General features: G+C 36.1%; 1 protein-coding gene across 3 annotated transcripts; it reads right to left on the reverse strand.

Moving 5' to 3' along the window:
* Positions 1 to 7015: 7015 nt before the first annotated feature.
* On the reverse strand, positions 7016 to 14307 carry LOC132634048 (uncharacterized). 3 transcript variants are annotated; one of them, XM_060350368.1, is made up of 8 exons: positions 14091 to 14307; positions 9868 to 10982; positions 9486 to 9783; positions 8980 to 9189; positions 8599 to 8772; positions 8160 to 8357; positions 7958 to 8071; positions 7016 to 7716 (listed from the first exon to the last, which is right to left on the reverse strand). In XM_060350368.1, the coding sequence occupies exons 2-8, from the start codon at positions 10956 to 10958 to the stop codon at positions 7354 to 7356; spliced, it is 2448 nt and encodes an 815-aa protein (XP_060206351.1). In that variant the 5' UTR covers positions 10959 to 10982; positions 14091 to 14307; the 3' UTR covers positions 7016 to 7353. The 3 variants fall into 3 exon arrangements, with proteins under 3 accessions (XP_060206351.1, XP_060206355.1, XP_060206361.1); XM_060350372.1 differs by lacking the exon at positions 14091 to 14307 and adding an exon at positions 12631 to 12774; XM_060350378.1 differs by lacking the exon at positions 14091 to 14307 and having other exon boundaries at positions 9868 to 10710; positions 10791 to 10928.
* Between the last annotated feature and the right edge of the window lie 12055 nt (positions 14308 to 26362).

The following is a 26362-nucleotide window of genomic DNA, read 5'->3' on the forward strand; positions in this document are numbered from 1 at the left end:
TGATTCTAATGGATTCTAAAAGTTTCTTTGTTTCACTCTCTCACAGATGGTGAGGACACAATCAGCCGCAGTTCGAGACAAGGAGCCCGCACCTGCGCCTCTACCCACTACCACAGTTGCTTGTGGGAGAGGCAGGGAACATGGTAGAGGGCGAGGCAGGCCTAGAGCCCACATTGCTACACTAGCCAAAGGCCGAGCACCAGCTGCTGCTCAGGCCCGTGCTAGGGACTCCAGACCCAGAGGAGATTCCAGATGAGGAGCCAGTTCAAGCGGATGAGGTTGGACCCGCCCAGGCACTAGTTGGATTCATTGCTACTGTTCTTCAGGATAAGGCATACAACTAATCTTATATTGAACCTGAATCAGTTAAAGAAAACCCAAGATAGGCATGAATGAGCTAAGCAAATTTATAATCTCATACACACATAGACAAATAAATGTTTTTAGTTCATATTGGACTTATATTGATCCTAAATCACTTAATGAACACATGATGTTTATGAAATAAGCTAGGCGGACTTATTATCACATGAACACACAACTAATGATAATCATGTGACAACCTTTAATCATGTTAATGAATCAACAAGTATCCAATAAACAAAGGTCTTAGATAGCATTCAGACTAAGCAAGACTTGTAGGCATGCCAATGATGTAGACAAATTGATCTAACACATGTTTAGTTGAAACAAGAACTAAACTGGACTAAAACCCCAATGAACTAGCAAATAACTCAAAATACAAGACTAGGCATGATTTCAGAAGCTAATGAAGACTATAAACCTACTAACTTAACACAGATGATTATTAATCTCAATTTATCAAAGCAATCAAGTCCTACCCCAAACTAGATAAACCAAGCCATATGAACTATATTAAACCAGGCTGGACTAAACATACATAACCTACTAATGACTAATTTATTCCACTAAACATATTAATAGCTAACAACTAATAAAAAAAACTAACAAACTAATACATAATTAAACTAAATTAAGCACAACACAACACACAAACAAATCAGCAACTAAAGAAAATAACTAAAGGAAGAAATTTTACCTTTTCTGAGTGCAGCCCTAGTCCAGAATGGATTTGGAGCCCTTCTTTGCTCCCAACACCAGAACTCAGCCACACAAAGAAAGAAAAATAAATTTTTTAGACTAGAGACTCGATTAGATCAAGGTTTTAAGCAAAATTTGCTAACCCTAGTTAAATCGAGTTTTTTTGCTCAATGAGTATGAGATTGTTGTGTGTATGTGTTGAGAGTGGGGTTCCCTATATAGAACACCAAAACCCCTCAAAGTTGTTTCAATTTCGATGTGGGACATTTGAAATGGCAAGGGATTTTCTTTAATCCTTGTGGTTCTGTTGACAACCAATAGAAATTGAGAGGAAAATGATAAAGTTCATTAAAGACTTTGTCCTTGATGTGCAGAAAAAGCAAGGAAAGAGAAAAAGGGTTTTATCTTTGGTGTGGTGGCGTATCGACAGTGATGGGGTAAGGGTAATTAATGCTCGTAACCAAAGCAGACGAGCATCACTGAAATAAAGCAATATCGCCTGCGACTTTGCCATTTCCGACAAGGCGTGACATGAGAGAGAGAAGGGAGAGGCAGGCAGAGCTAGGGTTTACTTGACAAACTGTCACGCCCCGAACCTAGGCCTGGACGTAACACGGCACCCGGTGCCTGACTGCATGTGACCGAGCGAACCAACTGGCTGACTGAATCAACATGTGATATCAAAACACAACTAAATGTGGAATAACTAAACACATGCTGATATACTAAAGGTCTGACTGAAATCATAATGCGGAAATACTTAGACAATCTGAAATATATCTGATAGTAGCCAACATGGCTAAACCAAAACGATTGAACAACTGCCAACAAGGCTAACATAATAAATATCTGACTGTCTGAACTGTGTCTATGAAGCCTCTAAGAGTACTGAATGATAGATCTGTCTATAAACTGAAATAACCGGATAGCTGACAACGCCCCGAAGGAATGTGGGGCTCACCAGTAGCTGATACGTGCACTCCTAATTAGCTGAGTCGTCAACCTGTGTATCGTTACCTGCATCGCGAGATGCAGGCCCCCAAGCAATAAAAAGGGACATCAGTACATTTGAATTGTACTGGTATGTAAAGCAACTGAAGCAATAAAATACTGGAACTGAAACTGAAAACTGAAACTGAACTACACAGGAAAGCAAGAAGCTGAAGTACTCCCTGTTCTGGATGAAGAATCACCTGTAAAACTGTATATATATAACTGTGGCCTAGGGCCCAAATAATGTGCACAAAACTGTGGCCTCTGGCCCAAGCAATACGTATGCATAAACTGTGGCCTAGGGCCCAAAAGTACAGATACATGTGTTCAACATTGGTATTTTACAAAACTGAGACTGGCTATAGCTGATAGCATGATAACTGTTTCTGATTCTGGGACTCTTGCAGTTAACTGGTTATACATTGACTGAGACTCATGTGATAATAATGCATAAGTCTATAAGGATTACGTGCTGGGTTCATGATGTTCAAAGTGACAACCATGAACGAATTCTGTAACTGCAACCCTAGAAGATAACAGTTCTATATCATTTCATGAAACTAGAGCTACCTATATTCTGAGTCAAATTTCTAACAAGTATGAAGAATGAGGCGTAGGGAGAATCATGAACATTCCCTAACGTAGATAGTTAGCCTCACATACCTCAATTCCAGCCTTTGAGCGTAATACAATGTTCGTCAACCCTCTCAACTTTGATCTATATCAATACAAGTCAAAGGGATTCTATATTAGCAATAATATTCATGCTTTGGTCATCTAAGCATTTTATCAAACACTTGGTGGGCATGAAACTCCACAACCTTCATTAATGGTGTTTTCTTCACCCAATCCCATTCTATTACTTCTAGATGATTCTACAATCTCAATTAGATGTAATTAACATCATTCTTCATCACTCATATGAATACAACAAATCCCAAGTCAACAATCCAACAACTCTAGCATAGTTCATATAATTCCCTTCATCAAACTCAATTATTATTCTCCCAAGAATACATCAACACTTTAATCATCATGAGAAAGTCATGAAACTTACCTTAGATAGTGGTTGAACAAGTTTTGAGTGGAGTTACTCCTTTAGCACCAAAACCCTACTTCACTTCCCTTGGGTTTTCTTGAATTAGATGAACTTTGGCTAGGTTTCATACATTTGGGTTCATGGATTTGGTGTTATTGATCATGGATTTCCCTTGAATTTTCTTGTGGATGAATGTTAGAGAGTATTTTAGAGGTTTTCTTGACCAAGAATGATGAAAATATGATTTTGGACGAGTTGGGTCTTATTTAAAGTAGTCCAGAAAAGTCTGGACAAAATCTCTCTGGCACAACTTGCGACGGGACTGCGGCGTCGCATGTAGTGTTTACGAGTCGCATCCTGAGTCGCATCTTGTGGCAGAGGGTGATATTCTGTCGAATAGTCTGTCGTAAAATGGCCATAACGTTTTGTGTATAGCTCCGTTCAAAACCCATAATATACCGTTGGAAAGCTATTTCAAAGGGCTACAACTTTGATCAAGGAAGTTTTCCCAAATTCTCAATTAATAAAGGGGTTATGGTCGTTGGAAGTAAGACCTTCTATAAACTCACTTGCAAACATGCCCCGTAGAGTGGTTTTCAACTTTGCTTTGCCTAAAGACATTTCTTATGACTTAATTGGTTTTCATAACACTTCCTATAACCCTCATATTGGTTCCATTATATTATCATCTTATGAGTCAAACTTACGTCCGAAGTTACGAGGTGTTACACAAACCCTCAACCAAACGAAGAAATGAGGGTCATTTGGTTTGATGTCGTAGACATAAAGGGTCATTGGGCCGGGTCTAGTCCGTTATGTACTGGGCTCGGCTAATTTAAAAGAAGAGAAAAGAAATGGCCCAACATATATATGTGTGTGTGTGTATAAGGACAATTTCATCAAAATGCGGTCACTAGTTAATTTAACAAATAGCTGAATTAAAAGTGTGAAAACTTAATTAGTTATTTCACTTATAGCCATGTTAAAAGAAAAGTCCAATTATCCTTTTCAAACCTAACCAAAATGCAAAGTTAAATTGATTGTTTCAATTATAGCCTTAATTAAAATATAGCAAACAATTGGCCATCTCAATTACAGCCGCAATCAACTCATGCAATTAACAAAAAATTTAATCATAATCAAATTGGAAATAAACTGCAATTATAGCCCAATAACTTATAAATTTTAGATGTCTTTATCTATTTAATTAATCAATTTTCTTGATTTAACGGAGTAAAATGTTTGTTAATTTGATGTTGATAGTTTAATCAATTAATTTAATAATTGTTTTAAACTATTTTTGAATTAAATCATGCAAATGTACTTATCCTTACAAAATACATAAGGTGATATACACAACATATTTAAAACTATTTTACCAAATGAAATGGCAAATGTTATCAGAATAATTTTGTAAAATCATTTTTGACTTGTAAAATGCATATCTCACTCCGTTTGTGATTCAAGAACTCCGAATAATTAAATAAAATTATTGGAGGGAAAAACTTAGTTGTGACCAAGTATCTCTGTTGACTTTTTAGAGTCCAATTTTCTGGATTTCCAACCACTCTTCCACTGCCCAAGATTTTAGTTGGAAAGTTATTTGGATTTTGATATCCCCTATACCTGTTCTTCTCCACTTCTTTTGTACCTCCCTGCTTCTACTCCCCTTTGTCTTTCATCTGGTTGTTGGTGTTTTATACTTCCCCTTGATCTTTTACCTTATTATCAATTCTTGCGCTTTGAGAAACTTCTCCCTTGTTCTCCTTACCTCCCTCTCTGGAGAAACTCAGGATGAATAATTCGACAATAATATTCATCATGCCCCTGCAATTTGCATTCTTTATAGTACTTTGGAAGGTAGTCACATTTAATGTTCAGTTGTACTGTTCTTATTGCTCCTGTTTTTTCATCCTCAATATCCATCTTTACTTATTTAGGCAAGTCCGATAACATATCGACTAACACTTTAACTCTAGTACAGTTAGGTCTAGTTTTATTAATTGTCGCCATGTCTAGATGTAAAGGTTTGCCAACTGCACATCCAACAAACAAGAGGGGTTCCTTAACATAATATGTTGGCAAAAGATTTGCATAATAAATCCATGCCATTGCTTTTGAATTTTCCTCATCAATCTTAAATTTTGAATCATAAATAAATGGCCTCATCTTATATGAATATCCTTCACTATCTTTAACATTGTATGCTGGTTTCGATGTTAAGCTCACAAAATCCTCAAGAAGCATTAACTGTATGAGAACATGTCAATTTCTAAAGAATCCGATCTGAAACTCACCTTTAATCCACACTGAGCAGGGATAATTCGACGTAATTGATCAATATCTGACCATCCATAAGAGAATTTACTCACGACTACATGTTGTAGGTTTTTGATCACATCCATTCTTGTCACTTCTTCCTCAGTCCACTTGATATGAGGTTCCCCATGAATAAAGGTCACTAGCTTGATTGGTATTTGTGCAACTGGTAGTGTTTGATGATGCGTGGTCACATTTAGAACCGTTGGCTTCAGCAGATTTGCATATTGTAAAGTGTTAGGTCTGGGATTTGAATTCAAACTTTCTTGTTGGGGTGTGTGGATACCCATCTGGCCAGACACCGCAGACTGGCCACCGGCCATGAGCGACGAGTTTGACTTCTACGATCTGGGGTTTGCATGAAAATAGTAAGAGATGAGAAGAGAGCATTTTCTAGTCTTCTTGTTGTGAACAAAAGTTTTACTTAATTTGTTACTTGTAAAAGCAAAAACCATGACCCTACTATACACTCTTATACAAAGTTTGATACTGTTAAACAAACAAAAGTTGAGCGGGTGAAACGTATATGCATAGTTGATAATTTTTCATTCTTTGAGTAATTATTTATATGGACGGTCAACTACTACAACTTTTGGAATAAAATCATTTTCTTTATTTTGTAATAGGAATATCATTCAATTATTAAAATTGATGTAACAATATTATTTTTCTTTATTTTGAATATAAAGATCATTTTAATATCGGTAAGGCTGGTCGGAATCGTGGGTCCATAATCTAATATTGATTGACTTTTGTATTTATTTTTTTTGGCTTCAAAGTGCCTCCTCACTAGATTGTTACTGAAAATATATTTTCCGACTAAGAGTATATTTGGTGTGATATAGCACCAACAAAGTGAATTTTCTGCTACAAGATAACGAAAAATAAAGTTGTTTCACCATTTCCAATAGTCAATTGACTTAATCTGTTATAAAATAAAGAAAAAATAACCTCGTTATATTATTTTTAGCAGTTTGAGGGGCCATTACAAGATTCTTTTTTGTAACTTTTTTGCTACTCATATTTCTTTCTTCTTCCTTCTCTTATTTCACTTTTACCACGAAGTATTAGATTATGTACATCTCTTCATGTAATCATGGACAGTCGTAAATATACTTGCACCAATCTCTATTATCTCGTCCACTATTCAGCCCTACCAAATCAAGCTATGGCTAGTGAAGCCTCAAAAATTAAGGAGAAACCTTTGCATATACACATTTTAGAAGGAAAAGCATTACATGGGACTTATGCCCCATCTATGGAGGTGTTAGCCTTCCCAATTTGTGCAAACAAAAATTATCGAAGTGTAAAACACGTTTCATAGAGGATACACTAGTAAGATTAAATATGAACAATTCACGACATTTCCTTAAGGAGCGCAAATCAACTTTTCCTCGAGAAGACATGTTCCGATATAACCACAAGGAGGATTGAGAAAACAAATAAGACATGAAGGTTTCACGCATGAACATTCTGTCATTTAAGCACAAGCATCTAGAGTTAACGCAAAGATGTTGAAGAACACAAAAGGGACCACAGAAAAATCTTTAATGATTTTGCAGGTGATAACTTGCAAAAACCGTATCACCTTACGCTATGAAGACTTGCAAAACCAGACCTTTAATTATCCATAGGGTTTTGACACAATTTGAGTCTCATCCAATCCAAACAGAAAAGAACTCACTTTCTTTACTCGTGCTTAAAAAAGAAACAATCAACTCCTTTCTTCACTTTTTTCTCAATGATACAGTAATATGGATTTCATATACAGAAAAGCTTATGAATTGGAATAAAACGAAAAGCTCTTAACACTATTTACTGCTAACAAATGTTGTATTAACTTCTACTGAAATTCATTTCCAGTTTTCTTCTTGCTCTATACCATGATCTTGGTACGAAAATTCAGAAGTGTAATTCATAGCGCACTCGAAGAACTGGAATTATGTTGCCTGCCAAACCTCACGAAGAAATCCATACCTCGCATTTGATCCAGTCGAACCTGTAATTTCTTCCTTTTGTTTAGCTTTTCCATATCCATTTCCATTTTGTGCAAAAGCGGGTGACGATGGCATTTTGTCAATAATACATGCAAGAGGAGAATCTATTTCCTCCAGTTCCTCATCGCTTGTGTATCCCTTCCTTCGTATAGCAGAAGCACTCCAAGACAGGTGAGACTTCCCCTCAACTTCTGCAACTTTTTCTGCAACGTCCACGGCAACAGGAGGTGTATATACAACTGGGGCGGCAGGGTAAGGGAAGCTGCTTGAAGAGTCTCCTCCTGATAATCGACGTGCTATGATGCACTGCAAACATCAGTTATGTGAGATAAGATTCTTCAATAGAAACATCTTTGCAAATGTTGTTTAATGTCCTAGAAAGGAAAAGTCAGTTGTCTTGGCCAACGACACTTGGTCAGTTGATCACATCGTTTCCATTTTGGTCATTATTGTTATCACGGGTGTCTTTGTTTCAAAGTTGTACTGTAGGTAATGCTTATAAACAACCTTAAAATACAAAACTTGAACTAGCTAGGAGTAGCCAAACCTCGGCATTGAGAGCTTCTAAAACAGCGCCAGGGACAGGATCAGGACAAAACTCATCTGGAGAGAAGTTGCAGAGTATTCGCTTAACCAATGGAAGACTGATAGATGGACATACCTGGAGCAACATTTAAAATTTAGATCAAAGACAGAATAAAATAGAACTATTGACCTCTACACCTATTTGGCAACACTAAAGGTTGTACCTCCATTCTGATTGTGCGGTCCATGAGCATGTCTTTTGGAAGCATGAGAAGATCACTTAAGGCATTGAGAAGATGGAAATGCTCTAGTTGATTTCCAATTTTCCTATGATCGTCTTCAGAGCTGCCTTCATCATTTTTCCCAGAATCTTCAGCATCCATGCCAAACAAATCAGTAAGACATCTTGACCAATTGCCAACCTGCAAAAACGATATACTATCAATACCAAGAGCATGAACCAACGAACAAGAGATCATAAAGGTTTCCATAGAAGATAGCGCATTGTTGACAATCTGGCAGGGAAACAGTGCAAGTACCAAGGACAGAGGAAAAGATCCCCATGAAGAGCAAGCAGCTTTACTTTGCCCAGAACACAGAAGTAAAATATCGTCCAAAAAATTACAGGAATTCGCAAACAAGTTAATAGTGACTAATACTTACTGAGTTTTTCAGTTGTGCACCCGAACCAAAACTTAAATCTCCGGCTGGAATAGGCAACACCTTTGAGTCAACTATTGGATCAGATATGGGATCAGTTGGGATCTCATGAGCTGACTCACGAAGAATTGCATTGAACATAGCCACATCCAGTCTGGCAACACAGTGTTCAATCACCTGAAAAGGTACATATATACAGAGGCGTAAGCTTTTAGACTAACAAGTGAAACTGAAACCAATTATCGATAGCATAAAAAATACAGATAAAATGGAAGTGCAAGAGTACTATACGTTTTTCCTCGATCACCTGCATCCAAAACTCAAGGAGACCAAGGGTGGGAAAAATACGGCAAATGAAAAGTAGAAACACCAGAGAATACTTACCCTTCTAGCCAAAACAGGCAAGCAACCACATTCATGGCTTCCTGCTCGTACAGGACATAATCTCTTCAAAGCCTCCTGGAAAGCACGCTTCCATAGGTTAATGGAAAAGTTTCCTTGCTGCTGGTCCCCCAAGGCAGGTCCTAATAACCTTCCAACAGATTTGCTGGTCACTGGATCATCAGCGGGAGATTGCATATTGGGAGTCAAGGTCTGAAGCCAAAGTGATCAATCAGTTTCCAAAAGGAGAATACACTAAAGCTGCTTGCTTTACTATTAAATGATATATGAAAGAGTAACAGGATTAAATTTCACTGTACTTAAACTTTAGAGATCAATTACTTGAATACCTTTTTAGTGATGGCATGTTTGGCTAAACCTTATAGTTACCATGTAGAACAGAACATATTTGATGCAGCAAAATATAATTTGCATTTAATTAGTGCTGTATACACGTCAATCTTAATTGGGAACATTGGTATAACAGGAAACAAAGTACAGTTGATTACCTGCCACCATATTGACTCAACGATCCGCGAGAAAATCCAGGATTCTACTCTCTCTAAAGCAGTTGTAAAAGTTCTTGTTTCTTGCCAATCATCAAAAAACTGCAAAAGGTCATGCTTACTTGATTGTTTGCTTCCTGGATGCGTCTTCCATTTTAAAGAGGATATCTTTGATTCAGTTTTATTTCCACCTCTATTTGACTCAGTAATCGTTACCAATGAACTTGAGCTACAGGAACTTCCAAATGCTTGAGAAATGATTACCCTCAGAACAACAGCATTTGACAGCCAAAATGTTAACCTTCATGAGAAGGGAAGAAGAAAGTTAGGCTAATAAAATGTACAAAAGTACCACATGATCCAGTAAATGGAAGTATTAAAATACCTTGCCACGTCGTTGCCACATGACTTGGCAACTAAGACAAGGCCGGAAACTGTGTTTTTAGCAACTGTAGCTCTTTTGTCTTGAGACCAGTATTTACATGCATGAAGGTAGAGTCTAGAAAGGCGCCTGGCAGGTGTGTGCAGCTTATGTGCAGAACTGCCATGCTCAGATACCACAGAGTAGAGAGCAATTTCAAGGGCAGCAACTTCTCTCAACTCTTCCTCAAGTTTCTCAAGCCTTAATTCCATTTCTCCAATCTTTTGCTCTAAAGCTTCTTTATCTTCTTGCTCACAGTTCTCCTCGGTGTTGACTGTTTCATCATCACTTCCAACACTTTGAGCACTAACTGAAGTCTCATCCAAAATTTCTGCTTGCTCTACCTCTTTAACAGATTTTTCATCACCTTCTTCTGAGGAATCTGATAGGGATTTGGGATGGACTTTCATATTTTTGGAGTTATCATTGACACTCTTGGATGTCACTTTAGATGGATCTTTTTTAGGTGCTTTGGCTTTGTTTGCTGTACTTTTTGATGCCTTAATCTGTGAATTGTTTGCTTTCCGATCAGATTTAGCTCGTTGTGCCTGGGAAGAATTATTTCCTGCAGTTTTCACAAGCTTTCTAGAGACCTTGACAGTCGAAGTTCTTTCTACATTTTCATCTTCAGTTATTTGTGGATCTCCTTGAGATGAAACTGAATCATTTACTGTCTCAACATCTGATGCCTCTTCCACCCCCTCTTTGGGTTCACTCTCCATATCACTAGAACGATCAGTGATTTTATCCTTGCCCTGTTTGTCAACCATTTTCCGTGTTTTTGATTGCTCAGTTGCTTCCTCAGACCTGTAGACATCATCCACATAATCTATAACCACATTTTCATAAACTTCAGTGGGCTCTGTGACCGTGTTTGGATCACTTACTAAGACACTGGACTCTGGTCTAGGAGGTGAAGCTTTATGATCAGTCTCTTTTCTTTTCAATGTTTTGCCAGTACTCTTTTCCTGCTGTTTGTAGTCATTTTTCTCTGTCTTTACAACACGTTTTGCTTGTTTAGTGTTTGGACCTTGCTTCCGTTCAATTTCCCTCATGCTCAATATACTTCACCTGTCAATCTGCGGCAAAAGAAGAAGCCATAATAAGCTAGAAAACAGATAATCCAGCATCACTAACAAAACATTGTGAATAGATGAGAGTGAGATTTATCATGACCAGACTATAAAAGTATGCTAGATGTAATAGCTTTTTAATTATAAGACTTCATGCGCGTAATAGCTAAACAAAGTCATCCAAATGCACCGTCAAAAATGATTTCTATGGAGAACCAAAAGATAAAGCTTAATAATTTCAGACTGAACAGGTACTATTAGAACAGCAGCATTCTAGAAATAGAGAAAACTCATTACTATGATATTTCTAAATGATCTTACCTTCAACTATGAAATTAAACTATTGACAGAATGGGGCTGCTGACAATTAAGGTCTTATTTGTATTCATTGTCCACCATAAGAGGCATTTCAGATCAACTCCCTTATGAAGAGGCTGAAATATCTTCATACTTTAGATTTAGAACTAGTTAAGAGTAGGACTGTGAGATGGAAAAGCAGATGGTACTTTTTAGTTGACTGGCTAGAATTAGAAATAACAGATCAAGTAAAATGTAATAGCTACTTTATATCAATGTTACAGAGGAGTAGGATTGAAGGAGAATCAACCATCTGTTAAGTAGAGATGCTGATTGTTTTTCAAATGTAACAGAAGTAATAACTTCACACAAGTCTTGCACTGAATTTTCACAATTGTGAATAAACTTTATCTAGTTTACATTCAAATACTATCCGGAAAGTGGCAAGTTGCAAGGAAAAAGACTGGTGAATCAAACAAGTCAAGAGCTAAGACTCTAGTCAAATCCACAGAAGAGTTTCAGAAACTAATTATCTCTACCAGGATGATTTGACAAGTTTGTTAAAGCCTAGAGAACCAGTAATTTTAGGAAGTACAAAAAAAAAAAAAAAAAAAGATTCCAAAGTTTTTCTTTTTCTTTTTTTTTGGTTTCCCACCCGATGTCCGGTATCAGCATTGGAGCCCGACTATATCCGGATTCGCGCCGCATATAACCCATTTCTGGGGGAAAAGCTCCCTAACAAGGATTTTTCTATTCTCAGGGCTCGAACCCGTGAGCTCTGATTAAGGGAGCACCCTCATCCACTGCACCACATCCTCTGGTGGTGATTCCAAAGTGTTTCCCAGTAATAAAGTGATGAAAAAACAGTCTCACTTAGGAAAAAAAAATTGGGAAGAATCTGATAAGTTAGCCAACACTAGTTATAAAAACATCCACAAGTCTATTAGTAGTGAAACTAGAGAATTTTTTTTTTTTTTTCAGTTTCAAGATTACCAAGAAACTCGTTAAAATTTCAGAATATACCATAGCCAGCAAAACATAGGAAAAATGAACCGGGAAAAAAGAAAAAGAGAGAAAAGTATATAAAATTCACACAAAATTGTACTTTGTAGCAAAAGGATTAACGTAAGGGAAAAAGAGAAAGCAAAAGCATTAATGAAGGAGCAGTTAAAATATGTCAGAAAGGTGAAATCTAACTCACTTTGAAACAGAGAACATTTCCAGAAGTATTTTAAGTGCTAAAGCTTAACTCAAATTTATGAACATTCAATGAAACAGAGGAAAACAACAAAAAAACAACATAACAAGGAAACAAAAAAAAAATGGTAGCAAGTGATTTCAGGTTAAACAAAAAAACCTGTTTTTTTAGGGGCAAGATGACGGTTACAGGAACGTGGAGGTAACGGCCAAATGGATACACGCACCCATGATCTCCAAAAAGTTTAAACCGCCATTACAAAAAACAAAAAAAGAAGTACACAAATTTCCAGAACTAAATATATATAGAGAATAAGATAAATATATATATATATATATATATATATATATATATATACCGTTCAGATTTATATAATACTCTGTCTATCCCAATTTATATACTCCCTCTGTCTAGGATTGTACTTCTTTTCTTTTTAGTCCATCTCAAAAGATTGTCCCCTTTTTATATTTAGAAACAATTTAACTTTATGAAATAATTTACAACTACACAAATATCTAAGACTTGTTTTAGATCATACATTTCAAAAGTCTTTCTTTATTTCTTAAACTTTATGTCAAGTTCAAAAAGAACAATCTTTTTGAGACGGAGGGAGTACTAATACTGTTCGAATTTCAAGATTCAAACTGACCATGAATTTGGATATACTAGCTTTAAGTTTTTTGAAAAGTAATTTATCTATTTAGAAATTACATAAAAAATAAAATATTATAATTCATAATAATTAACAACTTAAAATATTTAAACAATATAGGAATAAACGTAATAAAAAATTTCTTATTTGACTCTAGAAATGCGAAGGGAATGACATAAATTGGGAAAGGGGGAGTAATCAAATAGTCATTTACAAGTTTTCATGCGGGAAAAAAATCTTATAAAAAACAATTCCGAAAGGGAAAATTGAAGGCTAAAAGGAATAGATCTAACCAAACAGTGAAGAGAAAGGTAGAAACAGAGGAGTGGATCTACAAGGAAAAGAATGTCCTTCGTATTGTCAATTTCTTCCATATCCGAAATTCCAAAATTTCAGTCAAACGACAAAGAAAAGAGTATTAATAACAAGGCATCATATATTTATTGATACATTCACACATTTACTCAAAGTATACTTTAATGTGTCACTAAGCTACTATTGGAAAACCGCATTCTTCAGCAACAAAACAGCGGAAAATGCAGGAAAAAAAATGAAAATTACTAGAAAATTGCATTCTTCACCCCTAAAACATCGACAAAATTACTAAACAAAGAAAAATTCACTAGAAAACAAAATGCTTCAGCTTGAAAACAGCTAAAAAAAAATGCTTAAACATGAGCTATTGCAATAATTATCGGTAAAAAAAGAGTAAAATGTACCACCCAAACGTAATTGGAGAAAACATCATTATTCATCTGCTTAAACAGAGGAAATTCTGCTAAAAATGAGAAATCGAATAGAAAACTACATTCTTTAACTGTAAACCGGATTGAATATTGTTCATTAAACTGCATTCTTCATCAGCAGAACAGCAAAATTAGGAACTGATAAATTATTAATTATTACGAAAGGGCATTCTTAGGCTGCAAACCAAAAATAAAATACTGAAAACAGAGAATTGACTTACCCAACTGTTCTTTTTCTTAATGATTTTCCTTTTTGCCCAACAAAAACCTTCTCTCTATATATATTGGTATGTATATATATATATATATATATATATATATATATATATATATATAGGTGTGCGAAGAAGTCTGTTTTGAGAGACTGAAAGTGTAGTAGAATGCAAGTTGCAAGAATGTGAAGAGAAGTGGGAATAATGTGAAGAAGGATGGGCCATTTTTTAAAAAGGATTGTAATTATTTATATTTGGTTGATTAATTAAGATTGCGGGAATCAACTTGGGGATGTAACCGGTGAAGGGGGTGTCGGTGGAAAGAAAGTGACCGGTGGCTCCCGGTTACTTAACGCGTCATCATTTGTCCTTGTAAAAGAGCTAAATGGCACGCCGTTTTATTACGTTAATAAACATAAATATATGTATACGAAAGGGAAAATTATAATATAAGAAATTGTAAGTGAATAATGAAAAATTATTATGGTCAATAATAAAAGATTTATTACTTTCTCCGTCCAAATTTAATTGTCTTAGCTTGATTAGACAAGAAGTTTAAGGAAATAAAAGAAGATATTTGAATCTTTGTTCTAAATTAAAGATGTGTGTAGTGTACTAAAATGTCTTTTGAATCCGGTAGTTTTAAATTGTCATATACGATGTTTGAATTGTCAACTTACTAAATATAGAAAGAGACACTATTTTTAAACATATCAAAAAGAAAAGCAAGGCACTTAAATTGGAAGGGAATATGATATTAAAAATTGTAATACCATAGTCAAGAGCTAAATTTACTAATTATAAACATGTTCAAAATTTAGAAAGATCATCATGTTCTTTTTAAAAAAATTTACAGCTTTCATTTTTATATTTGTTATGATGTATTCCCTCCTATCACGAATCAGTTCAATATTTCAATACTACACTAGGATAATACACAAAAAGAAAAAAGAAAAAAACACTTGTGAAGGTTGTTCAATTTTTAGAAAAAGACTTGCTAAATAATGGTAAAGAAGTTACCAAAATCATATCTGCTGCATGCAACCCCTGCCTCTTACACTTTTTTTTAGGGGCAAAGACTCAGAAACATTCCCGAGGATGTATATTAGGTATGCAGTAAACATAATTACCACCAACAGTTGCATGCAGAAAACGAAGAGTAGAACATTTTATGTTGTAGTCGAATTTATACTTTAAAATCTTTTCTGGTTAATAACACTCGTTTATTGTAAACAGTAACATGTAATTTGCTTTGTCATAACAATTTTTTAATTCTTCACATTGTTAACCCATTAACGTTAATTAATCTTTTTTTTTTGTTTTGTTTTCGGCAAGAACAATGATGTCCTTCAAAGGCTAACTAATTTCTAGTTGATTAGTGTTACACCTCGAAAAAAATTTCCGTTGGTACGTAAGTGAACGAACTAGTGATAAGTATGGGTGTATGATGTCCATGAGCAAGAAACGACGTTTGATGACCTTAGGCGAGATTTCAAAGGAATCCGACGTAAGACGAGAAAGTTGGCTAAGATAAGGCAATGTGAGGTGAGCAATGCACGTGCATGGATATGGGTGATTAAAATGAGAAGTCTAAGAAATATGGAAAGTTGCAGAATTGCAATCTGCCCAGTGGTCGTAAAGTGCAAATACGGACCGTAAACTGGTATACGGTCCGTAAACTGTCAGGTCGTAAACTGGCATGCAAGCCTTCAACTTTCTGCCAGTTGAGGAATGGTAAAATATGATCTGATTTACGGACCGTAAAGTGATTTACGGCCCGTAAACCATGGTCGTAAATCACCATGCAAGCAGCCAAAGTTTCTGGTTTTTGAAAAGGTTAAAGACGACCGCAAGGGACGAACCGTAAAATGGAATACGTGGTCGTAAACTCAGTTTACGACCGCTGTTCACCGTAGCACAGATTTTGCAATTCATTAAATAAAGGGACCAACACTTGTTTTATTTCATTTCCACATTACACACCTTCTCTCTAAAACCTCTCTCTACATTTATTATCAAAGCTTTCAAGGATCATAAGTCATCAACAACATAAAAAAAAGTGAATCAAGAGTAAGAACATCATAAAAGGTCATCCAAGTCAAGAAATCCAAATGGAGAAAAACTAGGGTTTTGCTCAAAAGTGGAGTATTATCAACTAAAGCTTGTTCCTGCAACTTCTAAGGTAAGATTCATGATATTTATATGATGTTTAAGATATTGGAGAGTTGAAATGCATGGATTGTAGAAAATATGGTCAACTAGGTCATGAATGATGAATAGTGACATTTTGAGGAATAGTTTGAATTGAATCACGAATGTTGTTGTGTTGTGATATGAATGTGTTATAAATGGTATTAAGATCATGAACTAGACACTTTAGACGGATGGACGAAGTTGGGTGTTATGACCTTGAATATGGATGAATTAGAAGCAAGTTGAGAAATCTAGATAATGTGGATAATGTGAATGACTAATGGCCATTGTTATGATATTAATGAAGGTAGAAACGCTAACATTGGAAGGGGACGTGCAAGTGTATAATAGTCCGACAAAAAGGTATGTAAGGCTAACCCTTCTTTCATAAGGCATGGTTCTTTGGCCAAATTCCTAAATCCTCTATACGAGTATGTTGTCTCCAAATGATTGATCTCCGAGCTCATAAGCTCACAATCCTCGATATGTACTACGTTTGTACTACACTCCTCATATAACGAGTAAGCCTATGATATAGATGTAACGATAATGATGATGATAGTCATGATAATGATAATAATAATGATGCTAAAGGTGCCTACGGGCTATTAGATGTATGTGTGCCTATAAAGGGCTATAATGAAACCCCGAGCCTATGGTGCCGGGTAGAGTATATGTTTATATATATGTATGTATATGATTACGTAACGCACACACACATCTGCACATGGTACGGATAACCCTGAAGCCTTGGTAGGGTCAGGTAGATATAACATTGAGCCTTGGTTGGCCAAGTATGTATGAAACACCGAACCTTATGGTCGGGTACGCTACGTACGTATGTATATAAGTGTATGGCTATGTATATAATATGAATATGAATGTGAAAAGACTATGTATATGAATGCGAACAGGGGCATGTATACTAATACGAGCACTATTATTAAATACGCATGAGAAATGGGAATTTCCTATGAAAGGTAGGTAAGTGCCATGATGATGACATTATTGTCTTCCCCTCCTATGCTACTTCACATGTTGTTTACTATGCTTATATATCGATGTTGATCATGCTTTACATACTCAGTACATTCTTCGTACTGACGTCCTTTTATTTGTGGACGCTGCGTCATGCCCGCAGGTGCACAGGGAGATAGACTTGATCCATAGCTGCTTATTCAGAGATTGCATAGCAGAGCTCCTTTTTCTTCCGGAGCCATAGCTTTTGGGTACTTATTCTTTTGTGTATATAATTATGGGCATAGCGGGGTCCTGTCCCGCTCATATGTTCTGTTATACTCTTAGAGGCTCGTAGTCATGTGTATACGGTTAGATATGTCTGGCCTTGTCGGCCTATATTTTGTACACCTTATGGTAGCCTTGTCGGCTTATGTACATCTGATGTGGCATAAATGTCAATGATGATTTAAAGATGTGATTGTCCGATGGGACTAGTTTGATGAATGAAAGAAAATGCATGTCCAATTATGTGGCTCACCTAGATGTAAGCATAAGTATGAGTCAAGGGGTGCCCGGATGGGCTAGCACCGGGTGCTCGTCGCGGCCCCTAGGCGGGTCGTGACAATTAGTTATAATATGAAATGAGTGATTTTAACTTTTTAATTGACTTCACACCTTCCAAGCGCGTTGTTATTCTCGTCATATCTTTGGATTGTTACTTCCTATCTGTCAGTAGGTTTCGATTTTAACATATAGGTTGCAGCATAATTTTCTCTTTTGTCCTTTTTGCTTGTTGTACCAAAGATTATATTGCAGTTCCTATGGTAAGGAGTATCGAGCCAACGCCAATAAGGTACTGGCCTTGCAACAAACGAACAGATATGTACTGTAATTTGAGTGTTTACACCAAATCAATTAATGCAAGATATGTCTTTCATATATGTATTTATCACTTAATCATGATTAAGTACTTAGGGCTCGTTTGGTACAAGGGATAAAGATAAATAACCTCGGGATTATATTTGAGATGAATTTATCCCACGTTTGGTTGAGATAAAATGGTGGTATAACTAATCCCGGAATTAGTTATTTCGAGATTGTAGTGTTATTTTATCCCTGTGGGATGGTGGAATAACTAATCCCGGGATAACTTATCACAGGATAAGTTATCCTGGAATAACTTGTTTCCAACCAAACGACCCCTTAAAATTTATTTATCCTCCCTTTAACTTTTTACTAGTAAAGTTAACATACTTGGTTTGGTATATATATTCGATACGGGTAAGTATTTGTTGGAAATTCAGGGCGGAGAAGCACTCTCAATCACTCAAATTCTTTCTTGAAGACAAGTGGAGGAAATGATTCATCTTTATTTCACTCTACTTGCTTACATAATCAATTATTCTCTTTGAAGATAAGTGAGGAATATTTTCTTCTACTAACTTAATGTTAGGGTTTTTACCCTGATTTTCTTACCATATTTGAGTTTTACTTTTCTCTTGAAGGAAAGTCAAAGTATTACTATAATTGCTTTTTCTTTTCCTGAAAGAAAAATATAATTCTCTTCCATATTTTGGTTATTCCTTGTCTTGGAGAAAAAATTTTGGACATCTATAAATTGAACACATCCTTCCCACAACTAGAATATAGAAAAGTATCCACAATGTAGTCCTTTAGACAGTTTTGCTGAAGGGGAGATTTATTCTCTCAATAGTTTTAGATTATTTTTTTATATTAGTACTATCATGTGTAAGTCAGTTGACCAAACTGATATCATATAATAAAGTCTTTTTTATAGTTTTCTTTGTCGTCTGATTTATCGTCGTTGAACATTTGCAAATTGTTAGCTTCCGCATGACGCCTTGATTATTTCGATCCTCAACAAGTGCTAAAATTTACTTTCCTTCCGCTTCATGATTTAATTAGTGGTAGAAATATTTACTTCTTTTGCTAGGAATATTCTAGAATATTTAGTTTCCTTCTAAGTCTAGTTACTACATTAATTATACGATATTTAGTTTCCTTTTAGTTTAGTATCTATAAGGAAAATAATATATTTCTTTTTATTTTATTCTCTTTATTTCTCTATAAATAGAGATGTAATCTTTTCTTTTTCAATGCAAGAAACAATTCAAGAATCAATACAAGTTCTTCAATTTTCTTTGTTATTTTTCCATTCCATAACAGTGGTATCAGCTCCAAGTTCATTCATCTCAATGGATCTGTGATTTCATTGAAGAAGAAGAACTACTTTCAACCACTTTTAACCTAATTTTAACCCTTGCATTTGTTTTTAACACAGGGCTACTTTAAACCAATTTTAACCCTTGCTTTTATTTTTAACGTGGGGCTACTTTAAAAAACTTTTAACCATACTATTTTTAACCGTATTTCAAATCATGGCAAGCAATAATCCTTCTTGCAATGCCCCACAAACTTTCACTGGTGAAAACTATCAAATTTGGTCAGTTAAGATGAAGTCTTATATTGAAGCTTATGATTTGTGGGAAGTTGTAAAGGAAGATAAACCCATGGAACTCCACGCTAAAAATTCTACTCCTGCCCAAATCAAAGCTCACTCAGAAGAGAAAATCAAAAAGTATAAAGCCAAAATTGCGATTCAAAATTTTGTTGCTGATTCAATTTTTTCTAAAATTATTGCATGTGAAACAACAAAAGAAGCTTGGGAAAAACCTAAAAAGGAATATCAAGGAAGTGAACGAGGCAGACAAAATCAGATTTTGAATTTGAAAAGAGATTTTGAATCTCTTAGAATGCAATAGGTGAGACAATCACTCAATATTCTAACAGAATTTCTTTGATTGTCAATAGAATCAGGTTGTTCGGCAAGAATTTCAAGGATAACATAATAGTTGAAAAAATCCTTGTGACTATTCCTGAGAGATTTGAGTCTAAAATATCTGCTCTAGAAGAGTCTAAAGATCTCTCTACTATCTCTCTTGCAGAATTAATAAGTGCTCTTCAAGCACAAGAGCAAAGAAGAGCTTTCAGACAAGATAAAGTTGTTGAAGGTATTTTTTATGCAAAACAACAAGAAGGAAAAGTCAATTATCCTCCTTGCAAATATTACAAAAAAAAAAAAAACACTTAGAATTTTTTTCTTGGTGGAGATGAGATGCAATATGTGAAAATTGCAAGCAAGTCGGTCATGTTATAAAAGTGTGCAAGTTCAAAGACGCCCAAGACAATTCATAAGCATTACTGGTAGAAACAGAAGATGATGAGGATAAACTCTTTTAGATTGCCGCAACAGAAGCAAGGAAGAATATGTTTGTCACACCCCAGTCCTGGTAGGGCATGACGGGCACTCGACTCTCATCAGAGTCGAGCGAACCCTTAGACATTCGCTTTATCAAAACCTGTCATTTCAAAAACTTTTTGAAAACATGAAACTTTTCACATAGAGATCATTATCCTTATAATGATCATGTAAACTTTCAATCAAATAAGTACTTTAACCCAATTGAAATCATCTAAAATACATGCTCTTTTAACGTACACAAATGGTTCAGCTGACATCACTCTGTCGACATCTCGACAAACGTACCACAGGACGCTGTGTGCAAAGTCTCTAATATAGACGAGATACCATAACGTAAGTACTCTGACTCGACAACACTCCGGAAGGAAATGGAGCTCACCAATTCAGCTGGAACATCTTCTAGCAATATCCTCTACTCATCTGTATGCACCTGCGCGATATGAAACGCAGCCCCCGAAGAAAGGGGGTCAGTACGGAATATGTACTGAATATGTAAAGCATTACTGAATCATAGCACAAGGAAGGTGCAGCAGTAAACAAGTTTAGAAATCAAACTGTAAGTTACCTGAAACAGCATTCTGAACCAAGTCCTATGGCCTTTACCCAAATTCAAGCATGCACAATATAATTACCGCATACGCAAATTCTAGAATACACAATATAAATTTGGTATCACAATAGTCCCTTCGGACGGCCGCTTCCGGCATAATAATGATGATGGCCCCTTCGGGCATGCCGCTTCCGGCATAATAATAATGATGATGGCCCCTTCGGGCATGCCGGTTCCGACATAATAATAATGATGGCCCCTTCGAGCATGCCGCTTCCGACATAATAATAATGATGGCCCCTTCGGGCATGCCGGTCCTGACATAATAATAATGATGGCCCCTTCGGGCATGCCGGTCCCGACATAATAATAAGGATGGCCCCTTCGGGCATGCCGGTCCCGACATAATAATAAGGATGGCCCCTTCGGGCATGCCGGTCCCGACATAATAATAAGGATGGCCCCTTCGGGCATGCCGCTTCCGGCATAATAATAAGGATGGCCCCTTCGGGCATGCCGCTTCCGGCATAATAATAATGATGGTGTCAACACAACTTAATCCACGAATATCAATACAAAGAAATGATGCTATGGAGTGTAAACATAACTCGTAAATGAAACGAAATAGTAAAATCTCGCACCCCCTTCGGAGTGGTTTTGAAAATCTAAATAGTAAAGTCTCGCACCCCCTTCGGAGTGGTTTTGAAAATCTAAATAGTAAAATCTCGCACCCCCTTCGGAGTGGTTTTGAAAATCTAACTTTATGTTTCCTTTAGTATAAAACTAATTTTCTCGAAATCATTAGTAAAACCATATGCATATAAATCAATTTTTTTTTAGGACTCAACAGATAGGTACACTAATCGACACTTGAAGGATCATGAACACGTTTCGAGTCAATCCGAGTTAGCACAAGAAAGTTATGGACATTATTCATTATAGAAACCTCCATGAACGTTTCCACAACAATCCGAGTTAGCATATGAAAGTTAGGAACGTTATTCATTATAGAAACCTCTACGAACATTTCCAAAACAATCCGAGACCATCCACGAAAGTTAGGGACATTACTACTTACAGAACTCCTTTAAAAGGAAACAAGAACTCTTTATGCTTTGCTTGTTATTCAATCGTACAATAAGCTCGACTATACTAAGTATTCTCATATCAAGAAGTGAATAAGAATCATTAACAAGCTCGGAATCAAGAATAGATTTACCCCAAGATACATATCATAACTTACTTAGCTCTAGGACATGCCAAAAGAAAGAAAGGGTAAGCCTTACATACCTGCTCCACGTCCTACTAGCTACGCTTACTTGTCCAAGCTCGCTATCGCTAGTCTACATTCAGGAAGATTTACACAATCATTAAACACATCGTCACACACTTGTCTTGGTCTTTCAAATAAATTCATTTATAATCTGCCGAAATTTCGGCAGCATTTCCCCTGTAAACACAACCATCCCCGAGAATCTAACTCGGCCAAATCATTAACAATAATACCAACAACCATATTTCCAACTTCAACAATTAATTCAGAACGCATTCTAACGTTAGTAACTCTTTTCTACATAATTCGACGGCATTCCATTTACATTCACTTCAACTACATACAATCAAGATAACACCAATGCTCGCACACTCAAATACTAATCCGAAACCATTCAAACAATATTCAAGAACACTTCAAACAATCCGCATAATATTCAAGATAATCTAACCAATACTCCACTCCACCCGAAACCCTCCAATTTCAACAAGAACAATAACAACACATTTCCTTCTTTCAAATTCATGAACTACACCAACAATTCACACACTAACAACATTATTTTCCATAAATACAAGAGACTATATTCGGATCACATTGGCTTCTAAAACAGCCCACAACAATTTCAACTTCAACTTGAATCATTAAACTCTCATTTTCACCATAGAATCCACAACAACAACAACCGAAGTACTAAGTAAAAATTGATTCATCATTCCTACACAACACAACACCTACACGGCCACAACATAACATCCATATTTCATGATTTTCATTCATTTCCACATACTACAACATACACAAAACATTCATAACATATGAAAAAGAGGATTAAACCTTACCTTTCTTCACTACACTTCTCAACTTGGCTAAGGTTGCTTCTTGCAAGAATGAACGGTTTACTTTCCCCAACAACTACTCCACGTTAAAAAGAACGTTCCAATTGGTTGGAATACAAGAAGATTTGATCAAATTTTTTTCTAGGTTCTTGGTCGGCCAAGTATGGCCGAATATGGCCTTTTTTTTTCTTGAAGGTTCTCCAAGTTTTCTTGATTTAAAAGATGAATATCTCTTATTTTGTCATCAATTGTCTATATATATATATATATATATATATATATATAGCTTCTACCAACACAAGGTGGACACATGTCCCCTTCTCCCTCTTTCATGAAGTTTCTTAAAATAAAGCAAGGATGAATAATATCTTGCTATGTAAGCTTTGGTCCATATACATAATTATCCCCATCAATTAAAAATGTGGACACATGCCACACGGCCACTTGTGGCCTCATGACCATAATTTTTGATTTTTTTTTCCTTTTTACCCCTAGCCTTTCTAAATATTTCCATACCACTAATGACCAACTTGTGTATTAAAATAAAATCGGAAGGAAAATAGTAGCCTCGCCCTTAACTTATCGCGGTTATCTTGAAATATCCGAATGTATAAAATACGGGATATAACAACGTTTTTCTAGAACTATCAACTCTTCAAACTCAAATTGGATCCACCAACTTGAGTTTGAGGGGGAATGTTAAAATTTACCTTCTTTCCACTTCATGATTTAATTAGTGGTAGAAATATTTACTTCTTTTTTGCTAGGAATATTCTAGAATATTTAGTTTCCTTTTAAGTCTAGTTACTACATTAATTATAAAATATTTAGTTTCCTTTTAGTTTAGTATCTATAAGAAATATATTTTCTTTTTATTTCTCTATAAATAGAGATGTAGTCTTTTATTTTTCAATGCAAGAAACAATTCAAGAATCAATACAAAGAGGTATAGTTATTCTCTCTTCAATTTTCTCTCTCATTTTTTCTAATACATAACACTTAACATACATTTTGCCTTATCGAAAATGATTGCTCTCTCCATCCATTTTTACTTGTCCATATTTGACTTGGCACACCCTTAAGAAATACTCCCTCCAGTCCAAAATAATTAAGGTTTTAGCCTCTAAAAGTTGGTCCAAAATAATTGATGTTTGACAAAATCAAGAAAGTATTTAGTTTTCTTTTTCAAATTTACCCTTGACACATTCCCATATCCCTATGATATAATTACACTCAATTCTCAACCTCTCCCCTCCCCCACCCCCCACCCCCAAACCAAAACCCTGTAATTACATGAAAGATAAATAATAGAAAAAATAGAAATAATTTTAAAAGTAAAAATAAATAATAGAAATAAAGACGAATTAAAAAGAAAAGAAATTTAAATAAAAACAAAATAAAAAAGTAACCCTGTATTTACACGACGTAATTACACCCAATTTTCAACAACCCCCCCCCCCCTCGGAAAATTGGAGAATGTAATTACACCAACTCCCACCTAACCAAGTAACTACTTGGCTAAACAAACACGTCAAACTAGGTAATTACACTCAAATTCAATTCTCATGTGTCCTTCCAAACATGCCGTAAGTGATAAATTATGTCTTGGTTCTCTAAACTGGACAAGTAGAAGTGTGCATTTATTTTTAGTATAGTGGACGAAGTGTTACACCCCGGAATTTCATATCATTGTGTCGTACATAGACTAACGTCAGCTTAGGGTGAACATGGAGTTATTATGACATTAACGAGAGTATTTGTTAGTTTTAAAGAGTATGCAATAAGATTTTGAAGTTGTACGAATCAGAGGAAGAAAGTTCATTGAAGGAAAGTGAGGTATGAGTCGCGTTTGGGGAAAAGGTTTCGTAAGTATCGAGTTAAAGATTATTTAGTAAGGCTTTGTGAATGAGTTATAAGGATGTTTAGATTGTTAAAGAAGTGTTAAACAAGTGCTAAGAAGGTTCCATAAGGATTGGAGATCAAACGAATCGACGAGAACAAGTTCGGGAGAAAAGTGGGTTATACGACCATTTATACGGTCCGTATTGTCACGACCCAGCTAGGGGCCGCGACGGGTACCCGGGGCTAACCACTGAGCACCGCTCGCTCTGTCGCTCATTTTACTCATTTAATGCTCTTTTTATCATCTTTATACTCATAGCGGAGGAAAATCATATTTCGTATGAAAACATAAAATGCTTTCGTGTACATGTGCCCTTAGGATATCAAAATAATATAGATATGTATACAGTAGTGATCTCGTGAGACCATATAACCCGCACTGCGTATCTACGAGCCTCTACTGGAGTGCTGAACATCGGGACGAGACAAGACCCCGTCGTGCCCAAAAAAAAAAAATACATATACATGGCGATATATATACTCAAAAGAATAATCATAAGCACCTCCGGGACAATGGAGGGCTTCCACTCAGCTGACAGCTACTACGGATCTGGATCGAGCTCTCCTCCCTGTCTACCTGTGGGCATGCACACAGCGTCCAAAGAAAACGGACGTCGGTACGAACATTGTACTGAGTATGAGAGGCATAAATAATGAAATAAGACAATGATAATGGGAATGATATCAATATGGAACATCTGAATCTGACTGTCAAGTATAAAGAAAATAAGTCATGCATGCTATCTTACTCATACTCATCATCATATCATATATGCAAAATGTATAAGCTGCCCGTCCATATCGAATCGGTGTGATAATCAATAACATTAGCCCGCGTCCAGGCCTCCCGCGTCCGGGGTATCATCTCATGCCGCCCACTTGTGGTGTCTGCCCATGCCATCTGGCCATGGTGTATACATATAGCTGCCCGCCTTAGCGGTGACTGCCCGGCCAACTAGGCGCGGTGTTATATCATCATCATCATAATGTGCTCATCACGGTATGCTCATCTTATCATAGTACATGCATAAGGCTCAGGATCAACTATACTCTATCGGGGTGACGTAAGGTCGTGATCCCCCGATTGTATTATGGAACAACCATGGAAATTCTGCCTCACCTTGAAGGAATTAGCGTATAAGGTGAGTGTAAGCGATGAATAACATCATTAGACTTTTTGTACTTTAACTCATTACCTTGTGTAGCTAATTATAGACATAGGCTCGTGGATATGAAAGTAGTTACACTATAGGATTCATGCCATTAGAAAGAAGGGACTAG

Source organism: Lycium barbarum, chromosome 1 (genome assembly GCF_019175385.1).
Source record: "Lycium barbarum isolate Lr01 chromosome 1, ASM1917538v2, whole genome shotgun sequence".
In the NCBI taxonomy this organism is placed as follows: Eukaryota; Viridiplantae; Streptophyta; class Magnoliopsida; order Solanales; family Solanaceae; genus Lycium; species Lycium barbarum.